The 26,108-nt window shown below is 53.3% G+C and overlaps 1 protein-coding gene across 1 annotated transcript; it reads right to left on the reverse strand.

Annotated features, from left to right (window-relative positions):
• Positions 1 to 197: 197 nt before the first annotated feature.
• Positions 198 to 25,733, reverse strand: Mfsd4a (major facilitator superfamily domain containing 4A). The gene is made up of 10 exons (XM_051203923.1): positions 25,154 to 25,733; positions 16,677 to 16,875; positions 15,557 to 15,817; positions 11,568 to 11,733; positions 11,315 to 11,430; positions 10,300 to 10,473; positions 6,110 to 6,257; positions 3,191 to 3,261; positions 1,726 to 1,846; positions 198 to 272 (listed from the first exon to the last, which is right to left on the reverse strand). Exons 1-10 carry the CDS (start codon positions 25,381 to 25,383, stop codon positions 217 to 219), a joined length of 1,542 nt encoding a protein of 513 aa, XP_051059880.1. The 5' UTR covers positions 25,384 to 25,733; the 3' UTR covers positions 198 to 216.
• Between the last annotated feature and the right edge of the window lie 375 nt (positions 25,734 to 26,108).

A 26,108-nucleotide genomic window follows, 5' to 3' on the forward strand; every position in this document is an offset into this window, starting at 1 on the left:
CTCATCCGGTTACCATGGACTAATTGTCTGAACCAGAGAGGAAGACACTAAAGTGCCAGGCAGGTGCTTGATTTGTCCGGGGGACACTCAGGGACCAGGACTCAACTTCTTGGCTAAGTGTGAAAGGAAAAGACATAAGCAAGGTGGCAGGAGAAACCTCTGCAACCACTGGCCTCTGTCACGTTGGTTACCCTGTAGCTCAGGAGGCTGAGGTCTTCACCTCTGGTAGCTCTCAGAGTTCTCCATACCAAGGGGTTTGTCTTGGGTAAGAACTACAAGAGAAAACAAACGGCACAGGTAGCAGCTGTGGGCAGCTTGTTCCACATGAGTGCACTCCAGAGAGTGAACACGCTTTTTGTTTCTCTGTTGTTCTGGGGCTTGGTAGTGTGTGTGTGTGTGTGCGCACACACACACACACACACACACACACACACACACAAGGCAGGAAGTCAGACCAGATTCTGGTGAGGTGCTCATTAAGGCAGTTATCTGAGACCAGTGTCTAGGGCTGGGGAAAACCCACAGGGACTGGGCGTTATTTGATAACGACATAACGGTGTGCATCTCTCTTCTTTTCCTCCTCCTCTTCCTCCTCCTTCTTCGGCACACTCTTTATTGGGATATTTAGTGTGTGTATTGGGGGTATATGTGCTACAGTATTTGTGTGGAGGTCATAGGCCTGCTTACAGGAATCATTTCTCTCCTACTCAGAAGTCTTAGTGGCAGGCACCCTTACATTGCTGAGCATCTTGATTATATATATGTTAAGTGAAGGTCTATACAGAAGGCTGGCCTAGATAGTCCCTACTACCTGACATCTCAGAGGCTGTTCTGCGGGGGGGAGTCCCCTCTCCTTCTGGGTCTCTATAGTTAATTATTTTTGTTTTGTTGAGATAGGGTCTCATTATCTAGTCCTGTTTGACCTGGAACTCACTATGTAGACCAGGCTGGCCTTGAACTCATAGATCCACCTGTCTTTGCCTCCAGAGTGCTGGGATTAAAGGTGTGGGCCACCATGCCCAGATCTGTAGTTAGCGTCTAGAGTGGACATGGCTATTTAGTGAGAGAGAGCAGTAGTTATTCAGGTTGGTGTGTGTGTATACACGTGTGCATGCTTGTGTATGTGCATGTGTGTGCATGCATGTGGCATGTGTGTGTTACTCTATTTTCAAAGAACATCCCAATGCATGGCTATAGTCCCTGGGCAAGGGACATGCAGTTACAAAAATAGCCTTGGTACTATCCTGGCCTGGGGTCTCCAAGAGGGAGACTATTCTTAGGAGTGTCTCTGTCCCGAAGGGACTCTTCTCCGCCATTTGGCCAAAAAGATTTCTTTTTGAAGAAGCAATTTGGAACAGAGTCAAAACCTCGGGCTGCAAGGAAGTGGCCAGTTAGGCCACTGGGCCAAGCTCCAGCCATGGAGGCAAGTTCTATCCTCTCATGCTCTTGACTTTTGGCCCAAGATCCACTGCAGTAGGAGTTGCAGGAAGGCAGGTTCACAGTCTGTGCCCCTCTGCTAATGGAGAAGCCATGAGTCAGCCTGTTCTATTCTCTGTTGCCTTCAGACTCCAGTGACAATCAAGGAAAGCAGGAAGAGGGGAAAGGAAAGCCATAGAAAAATAAACACTTCCTTGCGCTTCACTTGGAACAGAGCAGCTCTTCTGATTGCCCTCCCCCCCAGCCCGCTGTTTCCCGCCTCTGTGTAGGAACACATTTTCTCCTTACCTGATGAGAGTTCAGGGTGTATCCTGTGGGAAAACAGGAGCAAGATGTAGAAGATAAAAGCCAGGCAGCCAAAGATCACACCACAGACCAGGAAACTGTAACTGCCCTGGGCCTGGAAGATCTGCCAGAGAGGAACATGGAGAGCGCCGTTAAATCCCCCGTGATGGTGCACCGGAAAAATGGCTGCCTTCGGCTCTTGCAGTCCTCAGTCAGGCTGGGGCACCCTACCAGACACAGGAATGTCGGAGCGGTCTTCCCAAGGTTACAGGTCTGGTGAAGACATAAGTCCCGCTCTAAAGCCAGGGTTGGACCTGTCTATCCCCCTTCAGTTCTATGGTCTAGAACTTTCTGGAAAACTCCATATATCATTGAAATTTCAAACACAATGAGATGTTTCTATACCTAACCTAAGTGAAACTTTGCAGAAGGTGTGTGTGTGAGAGAGAGACAGAGAGAGAGAGAGAGAAAGGCCTTTTGACCTTTTATTATGAAAATTTAGAACACGTCAAAGTAGCAAATAGAACTTTCATAGACCACCAACTTAAGAAACCACACTATGTCCAGTATGGTGGCTCATGACTTTAATCCCAGCACTCAGGAGGCAGAGACAGGCGGATCTCTGTGAGTTCGGGGCCAGCCTGGTCTACATAGCAAGTTCCAGGACTACATAGAAAAACTATCTAAAATTAAAGAAAAAAAGAAAGAAAGAATAGAAAAAGAAGAAAGAAACCATGCCCAATCAAACCCCAGACATGGCATTTCAAGGCAGAGGCCATCCAAAATGTAGCTCAACCCCCTTGTCGGGTTGAAGAGAAAGGGGTCTCCAGTGGCTTGAGGAGGTTTTGGAGGGTATAAACCTCGGCTAGGCAGCACTGCTGGCTATTTCTCAAAGCCAGCCTAGGGCAAGCTGCTCGATTTATTTATGTCTCAGGCTCCTGTGCTGTAAAAAGCCTGGCATCTCTTGTATGGTCGTCAAGGAAAATAATGTTGATGTCAATTTTTGATTTCCTGGGAAACAAAGGTAACATGGGCATGTTGAAGGAAAGCCAGGGAGTGGGCAGGGCAGGTGCTGGGCGTGAGCGGGGTCCTGCTTGGCATGGCCACAGACTGGGAGACATGGACCCGGGCAGGATGGATAAAGAACACTGCCAGACACAAGGCACACCATCTGGGCTCTGAGGGCCAACAGCATTCTCATGGGGGCCCCTGGCCCCGGGCCCAGACAGCCGTGTTTGCTTTGGATTCATGCGTTTAAGTCATTAAGGTCTCCACATCCCACACTCAGAGGCCTGGCTTTTGAGTCTGGCTGGCTTGGAAACAAAAACGGCTAGCTTCAGCCTGGTGGGTTCCTGCAGGCTATGTGGGATTCAGGAAGTGATAGCTTGGACTTAAAGGTAAAGGAGTGCTCCCCAACCAACCCTCATCCCATCCCATGCCACATCCACCCCCAGAGGACTCCACCTACCAAACCAACCAGCATCTGCAGGACCATCTCGCCAATTCCTGCCCCAGTCACCAGCACTGTAGTTGCACAGCCTAGCCAAACAAGAAGGGAAGGTTTGATGAGACCAAGCTGAGGATGTAGCAATGAGCTGTCAGAATCCAGAGCATTCTGGGATGCCTCTGGAAGGTGTAAGGGACCGCTGTGTATTCCTAAGATACCTGGGGCTTTGATCTGCGAGTACTTTGAGAATGTTTCTGTCCTACTATTCATGTCTATCTCTCTCTGTTTGTTTGGTTGGTTTGTTTTGTTTTTTGAGACAGGGTTTCTCTGTGTAGCTTTGGATCCTGTCCTGGAACTAGCTCTTGTAGACCAGGCTGGTCTCGAACTCACAGAGATCCGCCTGCCTCTGCCTCCCGTGTGCTGGGACTAAAGACGTGCACCACCAATGCCCAGCTCATGTCTCTTTCTTGTTCTCAACCCTTCAGTTGTTCAAAGCTGTGAGGCCTGGCATTCAGGGCTCCTCTCAGCCTGACCATTGCCTGCCTTTCCGGAGAGATCCGAGACCTTCGGCGCTTACCTAAGCGTCAGACCTGGAGTCTAAGGCCTAGCACCCCTTGCCATGTGCCCTTCTCTAGCGTGCAGGCCCAGGACAGGCACTGGAAGCCAGGCCCCTGCACCTTCAGGACAGGTCTAAATGCGTTATGTGGTTTGCAAGGCCATCTCTCACCCTGGTGGCTCCCAAGCTACCCTTCAGCCAGGGTAACCTGACGGTGTGACCTGTGTTGCTCCCTCTCTCGGATGCAGCCCTTTCCTGGCCCGCTGAAGACTTCTCGCCCTCCGCCAGGTCATGTGTTGTGCCGAGTTTAGCTTTCCTTCGAGAACATCCTCCACAGACCCTGTGCCTAGAATGGCAGCCTCTTCTCCAGCCCTGGAAGCCCCTGCGCCCAGCACATGTCTGGATAGTTCTGGATAGTTCTGCCTCCTCCCAGCTCTGCCCCTCAGGCCGATGCCTGCCCTGCTTGCGCTTTTACAGCCTTCCATCCCCATTGCTTTCCTTTCCCACCCTTTTCCCAGTGCGGGGCAGCTCACATCCCCTCAGACTTCTGGACCGGACACTGCTCACTCCCGTCTCTGAATTTCAATTCCGCACGTCAGCAATAGCGTCACAGACTTGCAGGCAGGGAGCCCTGTGAGCCGCCGGTGATGCCAGCCATTCAAGAGCTGTCCATTTTCTCCCACGCAGAGCATTTGTCTTTGGGTTGATTTTGCGGTGCTGGGGAGCAAACCCAGAACCTTCTACCTGCAAGGCAAGTGCTCTACCACTGAGGTACAACCCTGCCCAGCAGAGGTAGGCTGCCGCCGCCGCCTCCTCCCTCCTCTCTTTCCTCCTTTTTTAGGTAGGGTCTCGCTATGTAGCCCTGGCTGACCTAGAACTTATGGAGATCTGCCTTCTTCTGCTTCCCGAGTATTAGGCTTACAGGCATGAGCCACCGTGCGACTGACAGGCTCAGTGAGAAGAAAAGAAATGAGGTCACTCCAGGTCACAGACCTGCAAATGTAGATGTGGGTTGATGCTCGTGTCCGCAATGTCCTCAAGGCCTACACTCTCTCTTGTCCCTTTCTGGGGCTGTGTTGGAGGGCCCAGCACGGGTCTAGAAGCTGTGAGATGGGACACATAGCAGGTACAGGCCTGAGTCAGTGGGTCACAAAGGAGGGGGACACTCTCTCCATGGAGGTCAGAGGTCTGGAAGGGCACAGAGCTGAGGAGGCAGGTGCACACCAGGAGTGGCTATGGCCAAAGCACGGTAGCTCCAAGTAATTGCTGCGTCATCAAGGGACTCCCAAGTAGTTAGTGTGGCCAGACCGCAGACCGACTCACTCAGAGGACCTTCGGCAGCAGCAACGCGGAGGGAGCGTGGCCTTGCGGCGTCCCCACGCCCGGGTGCCGTCAGAACAGGCCGCCTATCTGCTCCGTGGCATCCCACCCAGAGGAGCCTGGGCCCTGGATGAAGCGTACAACTCCGGGGGATCCCCATGCTGAGCCAGGGGGTGAGAGGGAGGGGAGACCGGAGGGCAACGAGGCAAGTCCAGACCTACGAAGGCAGAGGAAGCGACTGCGGATGGCAGCGCTGTTCAGTATGCCATCTAGTCAGTGAGGAGGGGGCTGAATTTGAGCCCAGACCGTGAGAAGTGACAGGAAGATGGAGTAGCGTGGTCACTGATGGGTTCACCCCTTAAAACTGACGGGAGGACACTGTTTCATGGCTTAACTGAGAGTCTGAGTACTTTGGCCCCCCGGGGAGTTGCCTCCCCTGCTGCCAGGGTGAGCTGGGGGAAGGGACGGTGTCTCATGGGCATGTCCCCTGCTCTTTGCAATGTCCTTAGCAGCGAGCCTGCATGTTCCGAGGATGGCTCAGGCTGCCTCTGCCCTCAGTTCCATCAAGGCTGGGGCTGCCTCTGAGAACCACAGCTCGAAAGAATCCTCCCTGACTTGAGATGTGTCTCAGTCGTGTGTTGGACCCTAACACTTAGAGGATCCAGAGACTCAAAGGCACTTGACTCATTGACTCATCCAATCACATGATTTCTCTGTTCTTCTTCTGAGTTAAACACACACAGGACACTATGGCAGCCCATATGTCCGCTGTAGATTCACAAACAGCACCATGCCATTATGACAGAAAAGAAGGAAACAGACAAGGAAGCCGCGAGACTTCCCTGTGGCCTGCCAGGTTACATACAGGACACACCGAAAGCCATGGACAGGACTCCCGTGACCAAACACGCCCGCTCTCTAATGTCAGGGGGCGTTTTGATTTTTTTCTGGTGAAAGAAAGTCCAGGCCCAGAATACCACAGCAAGCAGGGAGCAGGAGAGGAGGAGAGGAGGTGGCCTCCACGGCAGAGAGTGTTTCTGGGTCGCTCTGCCACCTGCACTTACCTTTGTATTGGAGGATGTCCTCAGTGTAGGCCAGCATGCTGGGGAAGGTGCTACTCAGGAACAGCCCCAGGCTTGCGGTCCCCACGAACAGGAAGATGACGTTGTAGGAGAAAATAAGAAGCAGCAGGAATGTCACCACCACTCCCACCTGTCACAGCGGAGGCGTGTGCAATTAGAGCGGGCACAAGGCTGGGCACCCTGGAGAAAGGGCAGCCTCGCTGGCCCCAGGAGAATGGTGTGGCCCGTGCGCCACCCTGTGGTCACACTGATACCTGCACCGTCCCTAGTTCAGGACCCAGGGAATACTGCACAGGAAGGGGAGACCAACTGCAATCCTAGCGATCACCCGAATAAGCACCGCTGGTCCTAGGGTCTTCTCTGAATCCAGGTCATCAACGTTCCCCCTCCCGCTGCTGGAGGTGGGCTAATGCCCCCTCTTCTAGGAAGTGTTGATATTTTACTCTAGCAGCTGAGTTCCAGGCTCCAGAGTGAGGAAGCCATGAGCCAGCAGGGTGGCTGGTGGACATTCGGGCCCCACCCTCTGGGAATCCTACACAGGCACCCAGGAGCCAGGTTGGTGCCTCCTAGATTTCACTTAGATCTCAGGGTTGGAGCTAACCAATGGACAGCTCAGATTGCATGCTCAGACATCCTTGTGGCTCAGCCAAGGCAGAGTTTTGCTAAAATAACCCAGTTCCTATGTTCTTTAAAAATGTTTTTATGTAAGTGTTGAGTGATTCCTATGCAAAAGCCACCCGGGGAAGAAAGCTGAGCAGCACAAAGCCAGGGTCTCAGGCCCGGGGTGTAGGTCCACGTTGAATGCCTCTTAGCTATGCAGCCCTGAAGTAGCTGTCTCCATGAACTCTATAGTCTCCATCTTTACACCAGGAGTTAGCAAGGGAGTGCTAAGGCTGGCAGTGAAATATGATACAAGGCTTGAAGTGTTAGGCTTCAGCAATTGTTCTCGTACTCTAGTAACTTCTGAGTGGTTTTCCCACCCCAAACGCTGGGAGACAAACCCAGGGCTTGGTGCACATTTGACCGGTACTCCGCCTCTGAGCTATATCCCCAGCTCTGTGCTCAAAGGAAGCTTCATGTTCTTTACCAAGTCCTAGCTTGGACGGGAAAATGTTCCTGGGTTTGGGCTGTGCATGTAGGCCAGTGTTAGAACACTTAGCCTGGGGTGCCCAAGGCTCTGGGTTTGATCCTCAGCACCACAGAATAAATAGTATCCTAGGAAGTGTTTGTGTGTCTGTTTCTAGGAAAATAAATATACAGACCTAAAAATCATGCAAAAGTAACCACAGCTAGACCAGATCCCCTCCTCCATTCGCAGATGGAGGACTGGGGCAGGCTGACCTTCGGAGAGTCACAGCAGACCTTGGGGGGGCTTAACCCCCCCCCAAGAGGGACGCTAGTGACGCTAGCACATGGACCCCATTATCTCTGCCTCAAGTTCCCTCAGAAGAATCACCCTCAGACTTACCCTTCCTGCCCTAGAGAAAGTCAAAAAGAAACTGTGGCTGAAAATGAGCCTGCCCCTTCCCCACAGAGAGGCCACTTCAAGGCCTTCTTCCCTGTGGTAAAAACACAAAGGGCTGTGATGGTGCACACCTGTAATCCCAGGGTTTAGGACTCCGATTATGCGTTTGTAGCAGCCTGAGCTACACAGTAAGGCTTTGTCTCAACCAAACCAAACCAACCCTGAAGTGGAGGAGCTGGGGGATGACTCCGCAGTTAAGAGCACTGCTGCTCTTTCCGGGGGCCTGGGTTTGATTCCCAGAACCTGCATGATGGCTCACAGTCTTCTGTAACTCCAGTTGCAGAGAACCGGACACCCTCTTATGGCCTCAGTGGGTACCAGGCATGTGAGGGGCACACGTTCAGGCAAAGCACCCCTGCACAAGCCCCTGGAACCCTCATGAAGGTGGAAAGCTAAAACCAACTCCTCAGGGCTGTCCTATGGTCTCCACAAACATCCCATGATCCAGGCACAACCCCTGACATCACACACACACACACACACACACACACACACACACCTACTACTATTACTACTGTTGCTGCTGCTGCTGCTGCTAAATTAAAGGAACAGAAGTTACAGATAAATCTATGGTTTCAAATATAACATATTGCTTTAGCACAGATGACCCCCCCCCCCACAGCTCTGTTTATTCCTTCTTTCTCTCTGCTCAGTTCCTGAGCATGGCCAGGATTCTATCTGGGGTCTCAGTTCACATCCCATTGGGTTCAGATGTCTCCATGCAAGGGGCACTTACGGTCCTTACAACGAAGATGTTAGTCCAGAACTCCAGACACACATACGAAACTGCTGCATAGGCACAAATCACCTGGACCACTGGCAGCGTGACCCCGACTGGATGTGGTTTCCTCTGCCTGTCTTTCTCTGCCCAGCAACTTAACTGTGAGGAGCTGTGTGTGTCAGGGTGGCGGAACCCTCGGGGCTGGGCACGTCAGCTTAATGATTAGGAGAAAGGAGAGAACTGGTGTGCTGGAGGGAAAACCCCAGGGTAGTCAACTGCCGCCGTGTTCTGGTTAAAGACTGGCTCAGAGTCTTAGGCTCAGGGCACCATCAAGGACGACTCTACGTATAGGAAATGAATAAAGGGGCAAAGGCTGGGTTTTTAGGGTATTTTTGTAGCTTGAACCTATAGGTAGTGGGACCCTGACCCCATGGGAAATCCCGAGGTCACTGGAGGCATGTTGTTGAAGGGGAGTATCCCTTCCTCTCTGTCCTTTCTCCCTGGCTCATGACATGAATAATATGCCAAGCCCTACTCCAGCCTTTGCTCTCCAGCATCCCATAGACTAGATCATAGTCTAGAACACCCCAGAGCCAGAGCCAAACTAACCCTTTTTCCCTTTATTGTTACCTTAAGCATGTCACTGTAGTGATGGACAGGGTCCATCCCTACATGTTCTCACTCCAGTCTCCTCCTTGAATCCTGCTCCCTTTCTCCCCACTCAGAAAAGTCCCTGCTCATTCTGCCCCATGAAACGCCAGGGAACCTTTCTGCCTAGCTCTGCCCTCACCCAACCCTCTCCCTCCCTCAACTATTCTGCAAGAGTGAACATCTCCCCGACCACAGCCAGAAGTGCTGTGTCTACTGCTTATTTATTCATGGACAAGTTCTCTCTATGTAGCCCAGGCTGACCTTGAACTCAGTCCTTCTGTCTCCACCTTCCAAGTGCTGGGACTGTAGCAGGGCACCACTATACTCCTACCTGGGAAGTCTTTCTTTCTTTCTAAGTTTGTTTGTTTTGTTTTGCTTTAATGTCATGTGTAAGGCTGTTTTGCCTGCTTAGATGTCTATGCACTAAATGTGTGCACTGCCTGAGGAGGACAGAAGAGGGTGTCAGGTCCCCTGAACCTGGATTTACAGAGAGCTGTGAGCCACCCTATGGGTACTAGAATCGAACCTGGGTCCCCTGGAGGAACAGCTAGTACTCTTAGCCACTGAGCCATCTCTCCAGCTTGGGAAGTGCTTTCTTACAGTGGATTTCCTAGAAAGTAGTGAGTTCCCGGTCCCTGGAGTTATTTAAACAGAGACTGGCAGGGATGTCACAGCAATGACCCACACCTCAGTGGAAGGTTGACCTACAGGTACCCTGTGGGTTCTGTAGTCTGGAGCCCTTTGTCATAGGTGGTGACATGGCTCTTTCTTTATCTATTGCTTGGCCCAGACCCTGTTCCCAGCCAAGCCAGTCCCTTTGCCTGGCTAACATGCTAGTCTGGCCGTCTGAGACTCTCCCAGAGAGAGCTGCCAAAGGCAAATCCCAAGTCAGGCCAGAAGCATAGACCCCAAAGCCTTGCTAAACAGCGGGGCACCGTGGGAAGTCCAGGAGGACAGGGCTGAGACAGACCCTCATCCCCCAGGCAGATGTCAGCTTAGGCTCTGCCTTCTGTTCCATAGTAATCACCCACTGTCTCTTCTGTCGATGCTTTTAAGGTTGCAAAATCAGAGGCCCAGACGGGGAGGGACTTTCCCAAGGCTACACAGCAGGCTCCTCTCCCTTACTCCGCCCTGCCTTGCCAATATCTGTCCTCCTCCATTTCTACCTCCTTCCTGCTCTGGAAGAATACAGTCCTGAACAGTCTTGAGCAGCGGCAAGGCCAGGAATAAAGTCTGTGTTTCTAAGAAGAGAGAGGAGGCCACTTGGTCACTTACCACATTGATGAACACCATGGTGGCTGGCCTCATTCTGGAGGACACAGGGATGGAGATGAGCCGACCCAGGGTGATGAAGCCCCAAAAGAGGCTGGGGAGGTAACCAGCCATCTTGTGTCCGACAGACAATGGCTTCTCCACAGCATAGCTGTACACAAAGGCGGAGTAAGCACCCTGTGGAGAGTGGACAGGGAAAACCTCACTGGGCACATCAATGCCTCTAGTGGCTCAGCCCAAGACGCCCTGGGAGCCAAGATCACATGGCACACTCACACTCAAGCTGAGGACAGGATGGGTACCACAGTGGCTGGAAGGAAAAGGGCTTAACCTCACTTTACACATGAAGGAAAGAGGAGATGGGTCCGCACTCGTCCTAGAGTGGCACAAGTCCCAGCAGGTCTGCTGTGGGCTGGGGCATGTGAATAGGGTCTTCCCTTAGGAGTGCCCCTCCCACAGGAGTCCATCACTCAGCCGATCAAGACGTCCCTGACTTAGAAGACTTCTAGAAAGGGCACTGAGTTAGAGTAAAGGAGGTCACCCATTGAATGGGCAGCTGGGCTGGAGTGTGGCTGGTGTATGACATTAGCCTGGGAAGCTCCATTTGTAGCGCATGCCAAGAAGGCCGAGCGCACCCTATAGGGCGGCCCCTCACATGGCAACGGGGCTGTGAGCTTTCAAAAAATGTGGGTCACAGCTGCGTATGGCGCATTTGGGAGAAGGATGAAGAGTTCAAAACCTGCCTAGGCTCCATTTGATCTCGGCCAGAACAGAGCAAAGCACCTAAAACTGGAAAAAAAATTTTTTGGGGGGGGGCACACAAAATTGGAAATAAAACAAACAAAATACCAGACAGGCCCTCTCTGGGATTCACAAAATAAAGGCAGTTGGTGGGAGCAGAGGGTTGGGCTGTGGGAGATGGGCAGGACCCTGGTTCATTGCTCTCCTCTGGCCAGTCCAGGCTTGGGTGTCGGGGTAGAGGCCTCTCAGTAGAGCATGCCTTCGGAGGAAGGCTCACCATCATCCCGTCTGTCATGAACAGGACCAGAGCGGCTGTGATGTGGATAGCAAAGAAGGAGTACGGGACTCCCCGGAAGTTCTTCCTCTGACAGCAGCCGAACAGGTCCTCCTGCCCTGAAGGAGGCACAGAAGGGCGGGGCTGACCAACTGCTCCCTCCCCTCTGCTCACCCAGCTAGGACAGCGGCAGGGGCTGCTTGCTGCCTCCACCTCCTCTAGTAGAGCAGCCTGGATAGATGGCAAGAGCCCGCACCTGGGTGTGGCTGAAACTTGGGGGCCAGCGAGGGGGTGTCTTCCTTCTCAGCCGGCCGGGTCTCCAGGGCAAGCTCGTCTGCAGACAGGAGCAGTGGGTTCCGCTGGGGGCAGGTCAGCAGCCGCTCCTTGGACAGCAGTAACAGAACAGCCAGGGGCACCGGGAGCTGAGGGCAGCAGAGGGTCAGGCGGGCCTGGCCTGCAACATTTGGCCCATGCGGCAGGCTCCCAGTCCAAGCTGTCCACCTCACCCAAGGGCCTTTGCCAGCCCGTGAGCCAGACATATGAATACCACACAGGCTCGGTGTGAGCACTGATGGCCTATTTCTCACAGGAGAGAGGGGAGCCTTTCAAAGCCTGGACTTAACAAGGGTCCTCTGCTACTTAGGCCAGGTTCTGGGTGACTGTCTGCTGACGCCCTTGCTCCCGATACTGCTACAGCAGAGTGTCTCTTGGTCCTGTGAGTCACAGCTCTATAAAATGTGATTGTGGGTGGGAGTCTGGGAAGGAGGCTCAGCAGTGAAGAACGAGCATGTGCTGTTTTTGCAGAGGACCTGGACTTAGTCCCCAGCTCCCACATGGTGCTTCACGACTGTCTGTAACTCTAGTTCCTGGGGCGCCGACACCCTTTTCTGGCTCAGGGAACAGTGCCTGTCTACCAAGCACAAGGCCTCTGGGTTCTATCCCTGGCACTATCAAGGGGTGGGGAAAATGTGCTGAGAAGATTTTTATCTCATTTTCCAGAAGGCTCAAGGTTATTGTAGAGCCACATATGTTAAGACTGGAAGAGACCTGGGAGGCCAACTGGACAGTGTGCGCAGAGTTCCCACACACGGCCAGCACTGGCGTTTGATTCTGGCCTCCACGTTCCTACCTCTGGGCCGCCAGAGTGATGGTATATCCTTGGAGGGCACTGAGCTCAGTTAGGAGCGTGATGGCTAGGCTAGAAAACTCAGGCATGGATAAGTGCCTATTCCCCTCCCCCAACCAGCTCTCTGCTCTTCACAGAGAGCCACCTAGTCCCAAGGGTGCTCCCTAGCCCAATAGGAAACTCCTCCTACTTCTGAGGTTGCCTGGAGAAGCAGCCACTGCCTCCCAGGTGTCCCTGCCCTGGTTCAATCGCCTTCACTACCAGGAAGGTCTTTAGCGAGTCTAACTTCTGGCCTTCCAGCTGTGGCTGCAGCCTGGGTCCTTTGCTGAGGGAGGAGACATTGCGAAGTTCCACAAGTGTTTACACGTAGCCAGCAATGGGCCAGGCAGGAGTAGAAGCCAGGCAGACATCCAACCTGGCAGAGCACTGCTCTTAGGGAGCCTCTTGTACCCCTAAAAAGATGCTCGCTCACCCCAGCCTGAAGATGAAAAGCCACCCAAGCCCATGGCGACGCCCTCCCTAGGGAGATCTTAAGAGAGCCTATTTCAACACTCCAAAGCCAGTCAAGGCCACAGTTGGGTGTGGCGCTACACACCTTGAGTCTCGGCTTCTCCAAAGGCGGGGTTTAAGATCAGCGTGGGCAACATAAGTGTGGTCCCAACTCACAATATTCAACAACAAGGTCAAGTTCAAATAGCCCTTGGAGGCTGTAAGGCCACACATGGAGGCCTGTGTGGCAAGAGACTTGTGTCCCTATGCTGGGGAGACCCAGCTCTCCCTCCAGTACCTGGGGAAACAGGAAGCAGCAGACAGCCTTAGAGAAAGCCAAGGGGAAGCGGCTGGACTCAAGGCCTGGCACTTAGGAGGCCTTTCTAGGGAGGTGGGAGGGAAAGGCTTCACCACAGATTGGCTGGCACGCTGTAAGGAACATACCTCAGTTTTACAGGCACCCCATTCAGGGACACCAGTGCCACCCTGGAAACCAACCAGCGCCAGGCAGGTAGGTGTGTATGTGTGTGAGCACAAGGAAGCCAGTCCATTCACTTCCGTATTCCTTCTGTGGTGGGCTTCTTACGTTCAGACAAAAACAAATAAGGGAATACCCAGAAAATCTTGTAGCAAACAGCCTCTCTAGTCTGCACCTTCTTGGGGAAAACAGACCCTGGGCCTGGGCAGGCTTCCCTGCATGCAGAGTCCTAGCAGGGATGCCTTGGACGACAAAGGTTCAGAGCTGCCTTGATCCAAAATGGTGGCCATGGGCATAAAAGGTACAGAACGCAGGGAAAGTGGTGTCTTGCTGAGGAGCCACCCTGACTTCCCAGCCCAGGGAAAGGAAGGCTATTTGGGCTGAGACCAGGCTGCTCCCTACCTCCCTATCGGGACCTCCGGCCAGTGAGGTGTGACACCCCTCTGCATGCCCGGTATGGTGGGGGCTTTTAGTGCTATATGCAGACTTTGCCCTGAAGTGTTGCAATAGCCAACTGCCTGTGCAGGACTAGGGACACCTACTACAGAGAGGCCCAAGTGAGAAGCCCCACACAGGAACGCTCCCACAGCCGGACTATTGGCCACCTGGTATGGCCTCACTTCCAGTCCAGATAGGTCAGAATCAGGAGGTAATTAAGAGGGCCTGGGTGGTTACTGCCAAGCCTGGTGGGAGTGGGGGAATGCCCCCTGGGTTTACAGGGGGACCCTCCTGAGTTAGAAAGCTTGGGAGGTTTCTAGGTGAAACCTTGGTAGAAGTCAACGCTGACTCGGCCAGGTACACAAATGGGCCTGAGTAGCAAAGCTGGTCCGGTCAGTGATCTCTGTGCTGTTTAGTTTCTTGTTAACTTGACCCAAACTGGGCTCTCATGGAAACAGGGAACCTGAATTGAGAAAATGCCCGCGTCTGACTGGCCTGAGGTCGTATCTGTGGAACATTTTCTTGATTTGTGCTTGACGCGGTAGGTGGTATTGCCCCTAGACAGGTAGTCCTGGGTTGTTTACGAAAGCAAGCTGAGGGGACAGCTGGCTCAGTTGAGATCACTGGCTGCTCTTCCAGAGGACCCGGGTTCAATTCCCAGCACCCACATGGCAGCTCACACCTGTTTGCAACTCCAGCTCCAGGGGTTCGGATATCTTCACACAGATGTACACCAAGGAACATAAAATAAGATTATTTTTTAAAAAGCAAGCCGGATAAGCTGTGGGGAACAAGGTAGCCACCAACGTTCCTCCATGGGTTCCGTTTCATTCAGTTTCTGCCTGCTGGTTCCTGCCCTGGCTTTCTCTCCATGACGGATTATAAAGTGTAAGCCAAAATAAACGCTTTTCTCCTACGAGTTGTTTTTGGTGAGTGCTTTGTCACAGTTATAGAACCAAACTAGGACAGCCATGGCTGACAGGCTACCACTCTAAGGAAGCAGGAACCCAAGGAGTAGGGTCCAGGAGATCCCCTTCAGTGATGAAGGGTCCCAGAGGAGGAGCCACTCTGTGCCATGGCCTCTTGGTCATGGAGGAACAGATATGGTTTTCACAAGGCCTCAGAGAACTCGGAAGTCGACCTTGATTTCCACTGTGTAAACATGTTCACTGCCTTCCTTTCTCGGGGATTGCCAACACAGGCACAGTGAGGGACCTTGGGGATGGGAGATGTCATTCTGTAAATATGTTTCTCTTATTGGTTAATGAATAAAACACTGTTGGCCAATAGGAAAGCAAGATAGGCAGGACTAAGAGAATAGGAGGATTCAGGGAGAGGTAGGAGAATCAACATGGAGAGACTTGAGAGAACATAGGTCTGGGCCCTCTCTCCGGTAAGATGAGACCGCCGTGTGGAAATACTTAGATTAATAGAAATGGGTTAATATTTAAGACGGAGCTAGCCGATAAGAAACTAGTAACTGGCCGACAGCTTTATATCTAATACAGTGTCTCTGTGTGTTATTTGGGGCTGGTGTGACTGTGGGACCAGGCTTGCGGGAAAACTGCTTGTAACACCTTGGGGGTGATTCCTACCGGCCACTTCTCTATCCTGGCTGCACACCGTGGGCCCTGGCATGTTTCATGGGTCTGAAGGTTCTGTGCTGGGAAGCTGTCCCCCAGCTTCCCACCCCACCTTTACCAGATACACTCACATTAATGAGAGCCATGATCCAGAAGGCATAGGATACGTGGTTCTCTGTCGAATCCTTTGGGGATGGCCTGGGGAGCGTCTGGTTTGACCATGGCTGGGTTGCTGCATGATGTTGGCCCAGGACCCGGGACGCATGGAACAGGTGTCTTCTGGAGGTGGCATTGGCTGTGCTATTAGCAGGAAAGCAGTTGGCCTCTGACAGGAAGGGATCGGCAATCAGGGGGCTCAGCAGAGCACCAAAGCCGACGAAGAAATGGAGGACCTGGGTGAGGGGTGGGCACCACTCAGCCTGGTCCAGGACCTGCATCCAGAGGGTGCAGCCCCCCCTCCCCTTTACCTTGTGCCCCAGCCAGGGTCCCCCTGGCTGACCCTAGAGTTGGGAGGAAGACTCAGGAAGTAGGAGGGGGAAGGAAAAATGTCGAGAACATACTTGATGCCTGGGGTGTGGCAGAAGTCAATCCTTCCTCCCTCTTAATTCCCCAGCCTTATTCACACTGGTGCTGTGCCTGTCATGGTAGTCAATTACATCAGCTTGATTGGATGAAGACATACCCAGGGCACTAGGAAAGCTCCCCTCTGGAGATGTCTGTGAAGGCATTTCCAGGGCCACTTAACTAATGTGGGAAGACCCTCCCTGAATGTGGGTGACGCCATCCCATCAGCTGGGGGCTGAGGCTGGGTAAAAAGGGAAAAGGAAATAGCAAGGCCCTGGCATTCCCCTCTCTGTTTCCCGGTCGGTGTCAAGGACTGAGCCGCTCCTAACCCCGTTCCTTCCCTGCCGTCAGGGACTGCTCCCCCTTGAACTGTGAGCCACATGCACTGGTGACTGGAAGGAAGGAGGAGAGGAGGAGAGACACGGGGGAACAGACAGTGAGCCCTCAGTAACACTGCCTTTCCTCTTTAGAGAACTTTTGTTAACACTGGGGTTCCTGGAGAGCCCAACAAGACAGGCCCCCTGGAGAGATGAAGAAACCCAAACCCAAGTGCTAGGTTACTGATGGTGTTGTGATCAGAACAGGCTGAGCCACCGCCATCCCAGGGGAGGGGCTGGGGAGCTCCCTGCACTGTGCCCACTATCCCAGCCCCACCCCCACCCCCGCCCGCCCCCCAGTGCAGCTCACCTGAAGGAAGAAGGCCGAGTCCTTCTGGTATATCCTCACCAGCTGCATGTTGGCCACGGTGTCGATGCAGCCCATGGCGAGGCCCGCCAGCGCTATGACCGAGGCCAGTACTTTCACATCGTGGCAGAAGGGGATGACAGCGAATACCAGGGAGATGGCCAGGGTAGAGGTGAAGAGGGCCCATAACGATTGGGCCAGGCTGAGCAGGGGAGAGCTGGAGTCAGCAGAGGAGCCCAGGGCCTTTCTGGGAAGCCCCTGCCCCTTGCCATTGCCTGCCACCAGCAGGAAAGGTACTGCTCGCAAGCTGTGAGTTGCAGGCAGGTGGGTGAGTAAACTCATGTCCTAAGTGCAGCAATGTCTTCCCATGGCGTCCATGTGTACACCGGATGTCACCAGATGTCATACCGGCACTCCCAAAGCTCAGCTACCATTTTGCTTTGCGTTGCTAACACCTTAAATTATTCACTTTAAGCAGTTCTATGAAACAATATTCCTGTCCCTCTCAGGGAGGCTACCCTGAGCATCTTCAAGGGACCAGTGTCACATATCTAAAGGTATATGGGGACACAGGATGAGGCTGAGTCTGGAAATCCTCAGCTGGGCCGGCAAGAGTAGGGCCAGATAAGCTACATGTGCCCTTCACACAGGAATTGACAACAGCTGTGTTTCCAGGCAGAACCAAGCTGCCAGGAAAAAGACCACAACAGAATTTGGGTAATTTAGTGACCCCCCCCCCTTCAAGGACGGAGGTCAGGGGCTATCCCCGACTGAGACCAGTCTGAGCAGTTCCCCGTTCAGACAGACATCAGAACAGCCTTCGGAGGGCTGATGAGAGAGCCATGTCAAGGTTCTTTTGGCGGTGACTTTAGCCTGATAACCAACTGCCCGGAGAAAGGACCAAAGGCTTGTGTATTTAGGACCACTGTACGTGCTGTGTTGTGGGGAGGGGGAAACTCGGGTTGTGGAAGAATGCCCTCAGATTACGGGGAGAAGTGAGTCAAGACCACCTCTGAGGTTCCAGGACACCGGAAGGGCAGAGGTGATCCCCAGGGGTAGAGCAGATTGTCTTTTGCCAACCCTTGACTCTGACCCCCTGGGCCGGCACTCAGCCATCTCGTCTTGTATCTGATTAAAGCCTTTGTCAGAAGAGCTCTGTTGATAACAGCGGTTCATTATTTTGTTATTTTCTCATTTCCAGGCTGATCTGCTGAGGAGATTACTGTGCATGGCCCTTGTCTGTTCCCACTCGGAACCTGGGGTCACACTTGCTTCAGGCCAAGCTTAAGAGGACGAGGGAGGTGGCTGGAGCGAGGTGGTCTGTTCAGGCTCCGGTCTCACAGCCCTCCCTCGGTCTCTGGTATGGCAGTCTCTAGCCCTGGCTGTCCAGCTGCCCTACCGCAGTGTTTGCTGGTGTTTCTGCTTCCTGCTCATTTGCCTCTTCTCCTGGACCCAGCACAGAGGGGTTGCCCATGCACACAGGCGTGATGGAGATGGCACACCGCTCTTGTGTGTGTGTTCAGCAACCCATTACCATTACCTCACTCACCAGGTCCAGTGCAAACACTCTGAAGAAGTAATGCCTGCCACCCTAGCACTCTGGGGTAGGAGGAAGATGGAGAGTTCAGCACAGCTCAGGCTACGTAGCAAGACCATTTATCAGAAACACGACAGAAACCAAACAATTGGGTGAGAGCCGGGAGAACGGCTCAGCGGCAGACTGTGTGCCTAGAGTATGTCTAGCGGGTACCCTGGGGGTGTGGCTGGTGTGGGCGGAGTGGTTCAATGCAGCACTCAGACTTGTAGCAAAATCTAGTAAGCGTGACAGAAGAAAGCTCGAGGAGGTAGCAAAGGAAAGGGCGGGTAATGCCTGCAGCTACCGTGTGCGCGAAAGCCACCGACACTCGCTTGCTCAGAGGCTTTTAGTACACACGAGCATCCTGGGAGGAGGGCTTCATGCCTGTGCCCATTTGACCCACGGGTGAACCCAGGCTAGGAGGAAGCAGACGTGGAAAACCCCTTCCCTGTGTGTCTTGCCAGGACTTGGGTTGTGGTTGGAGAATAGGCTTGCTGTTGGAGTCTGGAAGGCTAAGCCCACATTTGTTCTGGGTTTGTGGGCCAAAGCATAGGTCAGCAGCTCACTCTTCCAGATGCTATAGGGCTGTGTGTGTGGTCTTTCCAGAAATCCTTTAGAATGATACATTGTCCCCAGGGCCAGACTAAAGTGTATGCATTGCCTATCTTAAATGGCCGAGGTAATAGGCGCTTCCAGGAATAGGGGTAACCGAAGACAGAAGAGTAATAATGTTAAAAAGGTTTTGAATCCAGGTAGTGGTGGCGCACGCCTTTAATCCCAGCACTCGGGAGGCGGAGGCAGGTGGATCTCAGTGAGTTGGAGGCCAGCCTGGTCTACATCGATAGTTCCAGGACAGCCAGGACTGTTGCACAGAGAAACCCTGTCTCAAAAAAATCTTTGAAATCAAAGATGCAGGGCACTGTGGTAGAAACACTTGGTTTGAGGCTCACCTCTGATACTGCCCAGCGTGTGACCTGTGCCAAGCCAGCCACTGCCTGTCCCCTCTTGAGCCTTGGTTTCCCTCTCTCTAGTTGGGGATAGCGAGTGCTCCGTCTCAAGGCCTCATACAGCTCCTTCCTCGGTGCCCATGCCTCCTCCCAACCCTGGGCTTCCTCGATATCACTGCAGGGCCCAGGGTACGTGCCAGCAAGGAGGAGGAGGAGGAGGCGGGGACCAGTGCCAACTCCAGCCTTCTTCGGGCAGTTCTTGTGAATGATCCTTGCAGGCTGACCCAGGATCGTCCCAGGAGCGCCCCCCCTCCCAGCCCCACCCAGTGTACCAGCTAGAGCAGCTCAGCCAGAACCTGAGAGACCTTCACACTTTAAAAGACCAGGGAACCGAGGTCTAGGTGGGAAGAGAGGTAGGCGGAACGGAGCCCAGGGTCTTCACTCCCAATGGAGGCAAACGTCCCGAAGAGTGCCGTTGACCTGCCCCTCCACTGGAACTCAGAGGTAAAATTGGACCAGTTAAAGAGTCTCTTTCCTCCAAGGCCTAAGAAACCCATGCCGGGGAGCCCGATACATGGTCGAGTTACTTATTAATGGCTCCACACGGCAGTGGGGGGGGGCAGCGTGCTCCCTCAGGTTGGCTGTGGCTGAGGTGGCATTGCCTGCTGGGCCACTTTGGCTATGTGACCTTGAATAGGCTGCTAACTCCCTCTCAGCAGGCTGCCAGGTACACATGTGACCACCTTGGTGTGTCCCTGCCTTGGGCACCTGTTCTTGGTTTCCTGGTGCTGTGAAAAGAGGCAGGGCTGCATGACTCCATCAGGCAGGGCCCACTCCTGCTGCTCTCTGTCCCCAGCTGGGGAGGAGTTCTGCTGAGGCCTGGAGTCACCCCCAGGGTCTGGGATACTGCCATTCTCCTCAGGAGCTCCCTCTCCATGACAAGGATGCTCAGGACCTCCCCTCTCCCTGCTCCAGCAGACCGTCTCTTTCCATTGAAGACCCGTGGGAAAGGATGGAGCATAGCATGCTGGAAGTCACAGTAGAAAGGACCCCTATCAACCTCGTGGGGCAGAGAGCCCATCCTTCTAGGAACTAGGATCAGTTGGCAATTTTCTCTCCAGCCAGGCTGATGGGGGCAAGAAGGGCTCCCTAACCCTCAGTCACCTCTGCACTGATGCGTCAGCCTGTTCATGGTCCGTGCTTGGGAGGGGGGGGCAGGACTTCCCTGGTTGACCCAGGCTGTGGCTGCAGCCTGTTGTCAATGCCTCACTAGGGTGCTGGACCATGGGAAATGCCTTAGATCAGACCCAAACCTTAGGGCCGGCTGCCTAGAAAGAACACCTGTTCTCCCCCAGAACCTGACCTGTTCCTCAGGAGCCAGTTCTTAATGTCACCTTCCCAAAGTGGCCTGCGCTGAGCACAACTCAGCTCTGCCACTCTCTGCCCCTGCCAGATTTCACTGTGACACACTGCCTTCCAGGGTGGACATTTAGGAGGAGCAGGAATCTCGTCTGGAGCGCTCACCCCTGAAACAGAGTATGGCTCAAGAAGCATTTGTTGATGGATGCATTAATTCATGGCATGAGTACTGAGACATTTTAATTAAAACCTTAACATATGGTTTTTATACTATAAAATTCAACTATTTAAGTGTATAACTCAGTGTTTGTTTGTTTTTTTTCATATTGTGAGTAATGAACCCGTTATCATAGTTTAAATTTTGAGGTTCACTTATTGTCTTTGTGAGATAGGGTCTCACTATATAGCCAAGGTTTTCGTAGAATTCACAATCCTCCTGCCTCAGCACCTCCCACCCCATCTAACCAACCTCTCCAAGTGCTGGAATTATGGGCATGCGTTGCTGTGTCTAGCTTAAATTTAAAATATTTCTGCCACCTCAGAAAGAAATCCTATATTCATCAGCAGTCACCCTGTGGTTCTCCACACTCAGGCAACTTCCTACCTCTTATTATGAGGCTTTCTGTCACTCCAGATCCTCTATGCTGGACAGCCCGTGCGAACCGTACCATACCCTGTGTGGGCTTCATGACTGGCCATTTCACGACCAGCACTTGGACTGTGTGAGACACCCATGTGGCTCCACAGGCTTGCCTGCCCCTTTATTTAGGGCACATTTTATTTACCTGACCATCTACTTCTGGAAACTAGTTTATTTCTACTTACTTATTGTAAGTTACGCTGCTGTGCACATCTATGTGCATATTTTGGTGTGAGCAAATGTTTTCCCTTCTCTTGGGCAGATACTGCAGAGTAGAACTGCTGGCTTCGCGGTAACTCTGTGTTGAGTTTTTGCTGCTGTTGTTTTTTGTTTTGACCGAGACAAGTTCTCAAGTGGCTCAGCCTTATGCAGTGAAGGATAACTATGGACCCAGATCCTCCTGTCTCTAACTCCCAAGGACTGGAACTCCAGGCTTACACCCCTATGCCTGATTTTTCAGATGTTTTTAAACAAGAACCTCTCTGGTGCTGAACTCCCAGTAGGACTCTGGCACAGGTTTGTGACACGTTGAAAGGTGGACAAGCTGTTGAAGGGACAGAGGCTTTCTGGAAGTGAGGCCAGTCAGAGGCCAGCCCAGGGAGGGTAACGGATGGTGATGTATCCCAGGGCCTGGGAGGGGCCAGTGACTTGAGGTGCAAATGGACGACGTCAAGCTGGCTATGAGGAAAGGTGGGAAGGAGGGTTTCTTAGCTGGATCTAGGCAGCCTGGGACTTGAAGATAAGAGGGAATTAGATTGTAAAAGATAGATAAGGAAGGTGTCAATTGGCACAAGCCTTGACCACTTAGGGCAGGGAAGTAGCCATGGGGAGACTAGGAGATGTCAGAGATCTCAAAGCATCAGTCTACTGATGTCCTGAGATAAGGGGGTTTCCCAACTGCCCGGGGTGGTTAGACAGGTCCCGCAAAACCAGGAAAAAGAAAAAACAAAAAAAGCCCTAACCTTTTGTCTAAATACTCTTTACCTGTTCTGTCAAATCACATGCCTAGTCACCCTGCCAGCCAGGTGGCTTTCTGTGCCTCTTAGCCCCCAGATTCCCTCTTTGTGCTGACCAAGATTTTCTTAGGGGAGGTTCCAGCTCAAGCTCTGCTGACCGCTCTTCCTCTGCTGGCCCTGCAGATGGCCTTGTCTCTGCTAAGGGCAGGGGAGGAAGGCTGCTGTTGCCCTGAGGACCTAACTCCAATGCCTGCCCTATGGATGCATCCAGAAGGCTCCCTGTGGCCCAGAGCCCTCAGAGTAGGCAGTAGATAGGAACTAAGCAGAACCCTAAAGCAAAGCATCTGGTGTGTCGCCCTCCCCCACACCCTCTCTACAGCTGGACCTTGGGATTTGTTAAGGCAATCCCCCATTCCGGGTGCCAGCCTGCCACACTGGCTGGTAATCGCTTAAGCTAAGACCTGCTTCCTTGCAGGGGCTTTAGCATTTCAGCAGGTAGGTGAGGCTGCGCTCCACTTCAGGACAGGCAGGGCTTCCGCTCAGCTCACTTTGAGGTGTGAATGTGGAGACTACTCAGAGTTAGCCAGGTGGGGACATCATTGCTGACACTCAGCCCCCCCCTCCCCACCAGAGCCCTGCTTTGTCCTGCACCAAAGAAAAATGGTTCTTGGTGTCTTGAAGCCTTGAGGGCTCAAACTCAGGATTTAAAGCTGAACCTCAAGAGCCCTACCTGGCTAGGGAAGATCCCAGCAGGAAGCCCAGAGGCATGTATTGCCTTCCCACTGTTAGGGCTCAAGACCCTGGCCCATGGCCCATGGCCCATGAAGACCAACAGGATATCCATCTCCTGCCCAAACCTCAGCTCTAGAGCAGCCCATGGATAGGCATAAGGCAGGAGCTGCTTCCAAAGTTCCTGGGACTACAGACAAATGTCCACACTCAAACCCGGAACTGTGTGATGTGGGACAAAGACCCCCCTCCTTTCTTCCTTTTTCTTTTTTCTTTCTTTGAGACAGTTTCTCTGTGTAGCTCTGGTTGTCCTGGAACTCACTCTGCAGACCTCGAACTCACAGACATCCACCTGCCTCTGCATCCTGAGTGCTGGGATTAAAGGTGTGTGCTACCACAGCCTGGACTCTTTTTTTATATTTTATCTTGGCTGCTTGAGACAGGGTCTTACTATGTAGCCCAGGCTGGCCTCTAACTCAAGATTCTCCTGACTCAGCCTCCAGTGGGCTGGGATTGGTACACTTCGGTGAATTGCTTAAGCCCCCTGTGTCTCCGCTCCCTCGGATATAAAACAGAGACAATAGTGTTGCTTTACAGGGTTGTGGTGAAAATTAAATGGGTTGATATAAGAATAGCCCTGGCCCAGGCCTTTTGCACAATAGTTTAGTAGCTACTGTTGACACTGCTGTGGTTTCCTGCTGCAGGGTTCTCTCCATTGCCTATTCAGAGCCCTGGTGGATAAGGAACCTAGAGAGAGGAGCAATGCCAGGGACCCAGTTGAGGGCGTATCTCTGCCAACCTGTCAGGTAGAATGACCCTCAGTCCCCTACCTGTGTGCGCTACATATGTTCCTAAAAAGTTCCAGGAAGGAGAGCTTCTCCAAATCATCGAAGCACAACAGAGCATCTGTGAGTTACAACTGTTCCACACCCAATGCCCCCAAACAAGAGACCCCTCCTCTGACAGCCAGAAACATCCCTTCTCCCTTTTCATTAATTTTCTAGCCCGAACAGATCTTTGGAATTCCTGTATGTCTGATCCTATCCCAAACCCACAAAACAAAACACTCATAGGTTCAAGACTGGCTTCTGAGAATTCTTGCAAGGGAACTAACTAGGGGAAATGAAAATCGTCACTCTCCAGTTGCTGAGGTGTGGCAGGCTCTGGGTTGCTTAGACTGGGGTCCACTTAATGTTGAAATCTGTACTGCATCTTCCCACAGCGGCGTACCTGGAGGACTGAGCCCTAGAGCCCTCTGGCCCACGGCTTTTAAAAATTATTTATTTCGCGCTAGACGTCCCAACCGTGCTTCCTCTTACAGGTGGAAGACCACACAGCAGCCTCTGGTGTACACGCCAGTTAAACCTCAGCTCCCAGGCTCTGCTTCCTAGCTGAACACAGAGCACGGAGGCAGGCAGCTACCTTTCTAGAAAAGGGGCTACCATACAATTAACCAGGACAACGGGGCTCTACGTGGCACCTAAAGGGTGTCATTCTGAGTTGCCAGACAGAGATCAGAACTCTGTCCTGGCAAAGGCCAGGGAGGAGTAACGGGGCGGAGGGGTTCAGAGGGGGACCCTGGGTACGAGAGAGAGAGAGAGAGAGAGAGGGAGAGAGGGAGAGAGAGAGAGAGAGAGAGAGAGAGAGAGAGAGAGAGAGAGAGAGAGAGAGAGAGAGAGAGAGAGAGAGAGAGAATGGGAGGCTCTATACTTCTCTACCAGGCCCTTGCTATGCGAATCTCAGAGGCCCAAGAGCTCAGCTTCTGCTCGCCAGCACTGCAGCGATGTCCTGGCTCCACTAGGAGACCCCAGGGACCTCATCTCCTGGGCAAAGGGACCACCTGTGTCGATTGACTCAGAGCTATCAGTAGAGCCAACAACTGGGTTCCTGTTCAAACCCCAGGGCCAATCCAGTCACGGAGAACTGACCCCTCTGAGCTGGCAACACCAACTGTCTTGCAACCAGCCTCAGTGCCAATTCTACCTCCGCTGCTGGGGCTACAAAATCTCGAGAGTGGGTCCTACGCATCTCTGCACATTCCATCACTCCTTGCCTGGTGGGCTTGGTGAGCGAGGGCGGAAAGGTTTTAAGCTCTCTCAGGGGTGAGTAAAGGCAAATAAATAGCCCAGAAGTCACCTTCAGTCCCGGGAGAGTTTTCCGGGAGAGCTTGTGGTGGGGGAGGGAGACAGCCCCTGGGGCTAAGACCCAGCGCAGCCGGGCAGGCGGTCGCAGCTGCGGGGGATGTGGAGGGGCGCGCGGGGCGCGACACTCACGTCCTCTTGAAGACGCCCCCGAGGGCGCTGCCCAGCAGGAGGCAGAGCTGCTGCGAGAAGAAGACCCAGGAGATCTGGGGCAGCGAGCTGTGCGTTTGGCAGCGCAGGTCCAGCAGGGTGGGCCCCAGGAAGGCGATGCACAGGCCGAAGCTGAAGAAGACGCTCCAGTAGGTGAGCGTGGGCTGCAGGTTGCGGCGGAGCAGCCCCGACACCCGGCCGTCGCAGCCCATGGCTCGGCCGGCAGCTCGCAGCGAGCCCAGGGCCGAGTGCGGCGGTCGACCGGAGGCCGGGCTGGAGGAGGAGAGGAGGGGAGCGCCGCGCGGCTGCCCCGCCCTCGGCCAGCGCGGGGACGCCTGGCGGTCGGGGGCGCCGTGGACGCACGTGTCCCGCCGCGGGGAGCGCCCCGCCTCGCCCTGGGTCCCCCGGGGCCTACGGCTGGAGCCCACCCGCCAGCACGACCCTCCGGCTTGCGCCAAACGCTCGGCGCGAGCCACACACGACAGCCTTTCCTCTTGGCGACCAGAATCCTCATCACTTGATCCTGCGGATGCTGCAGGTGGACTTGGAGGGTCTGCCTGTGCCCCCCTCTACCCCCACCCCTACCCCACGGGAGAAAAAGTAGTCTCGTGTGAACATCGTTTTCTTGTGGCTTTCATTTGGAACCTCAAAGAGCTCAGCGTATTATCTTTTGGAAACAGCCAGCCCCCCTCCAAACAAAAACAACAAAAAACCTTGGGCCTTCATTTTGCTGCTTTTAGTTTCTGGGATTGAACCCAGCATGGTAGGCTACTATCCTCATTTCTAGAAACTTCGATCTTCTCCATCCTAAGCTAGGGGATAGGAGGGCAACACCCGCACCTGTCCTGTCATAGGAGTGTGACACGTTCAAGACTGTTTCTTCCCGGTGCAGTGAAGGAGGGCAGAAGCCTTCTAGGTTTAGGCAGAATAGAGTTAT

Source organism: Phodopus roborovskii, unplaced genomic scaffold (genome assembly GCF_943737965.1).
Source record: "Phodopus roborovskii unplaced genomic scaffold, PHOROB, whole genome shotgun sequence".
Classification (NCBI taxonomy): domain Eukaryota; kingdom Metazoa; phylum Chordata; class Mammalia; order Rodentia; family Cricetidae; genus Phodopus; species Phodopus roborovskii.

What these genes read in the sequence shown, in the direction of transcription:
- Mfsd4a (XM_051203923.1), bottom strand. Translation starts at nt 25,383, where the DNA reads ATGGGCTGCGACGGCCGGGTGTCGGGGCTGCTCCGCCGCAACCTGCAG. An exon ending in GGATCATGGCTCTCATTAAT is followed by an intron (nt 11,734 to 15,556) that starts GTGAGTGTATCT and finishes TGCTGCCCTCAG; the next exon opens with CTCCCGGTGCCCCTGGCTGT. An exon ending in TGCAGATGCTGGTTGGTTTG is followed by an intron (nt 1,847 to 3,190) that starts GTAGGTGGAGTC and finishes CCTCTCTGGCAG; the next exon opens with ATCTTCCAGGCCCAGGGCAG.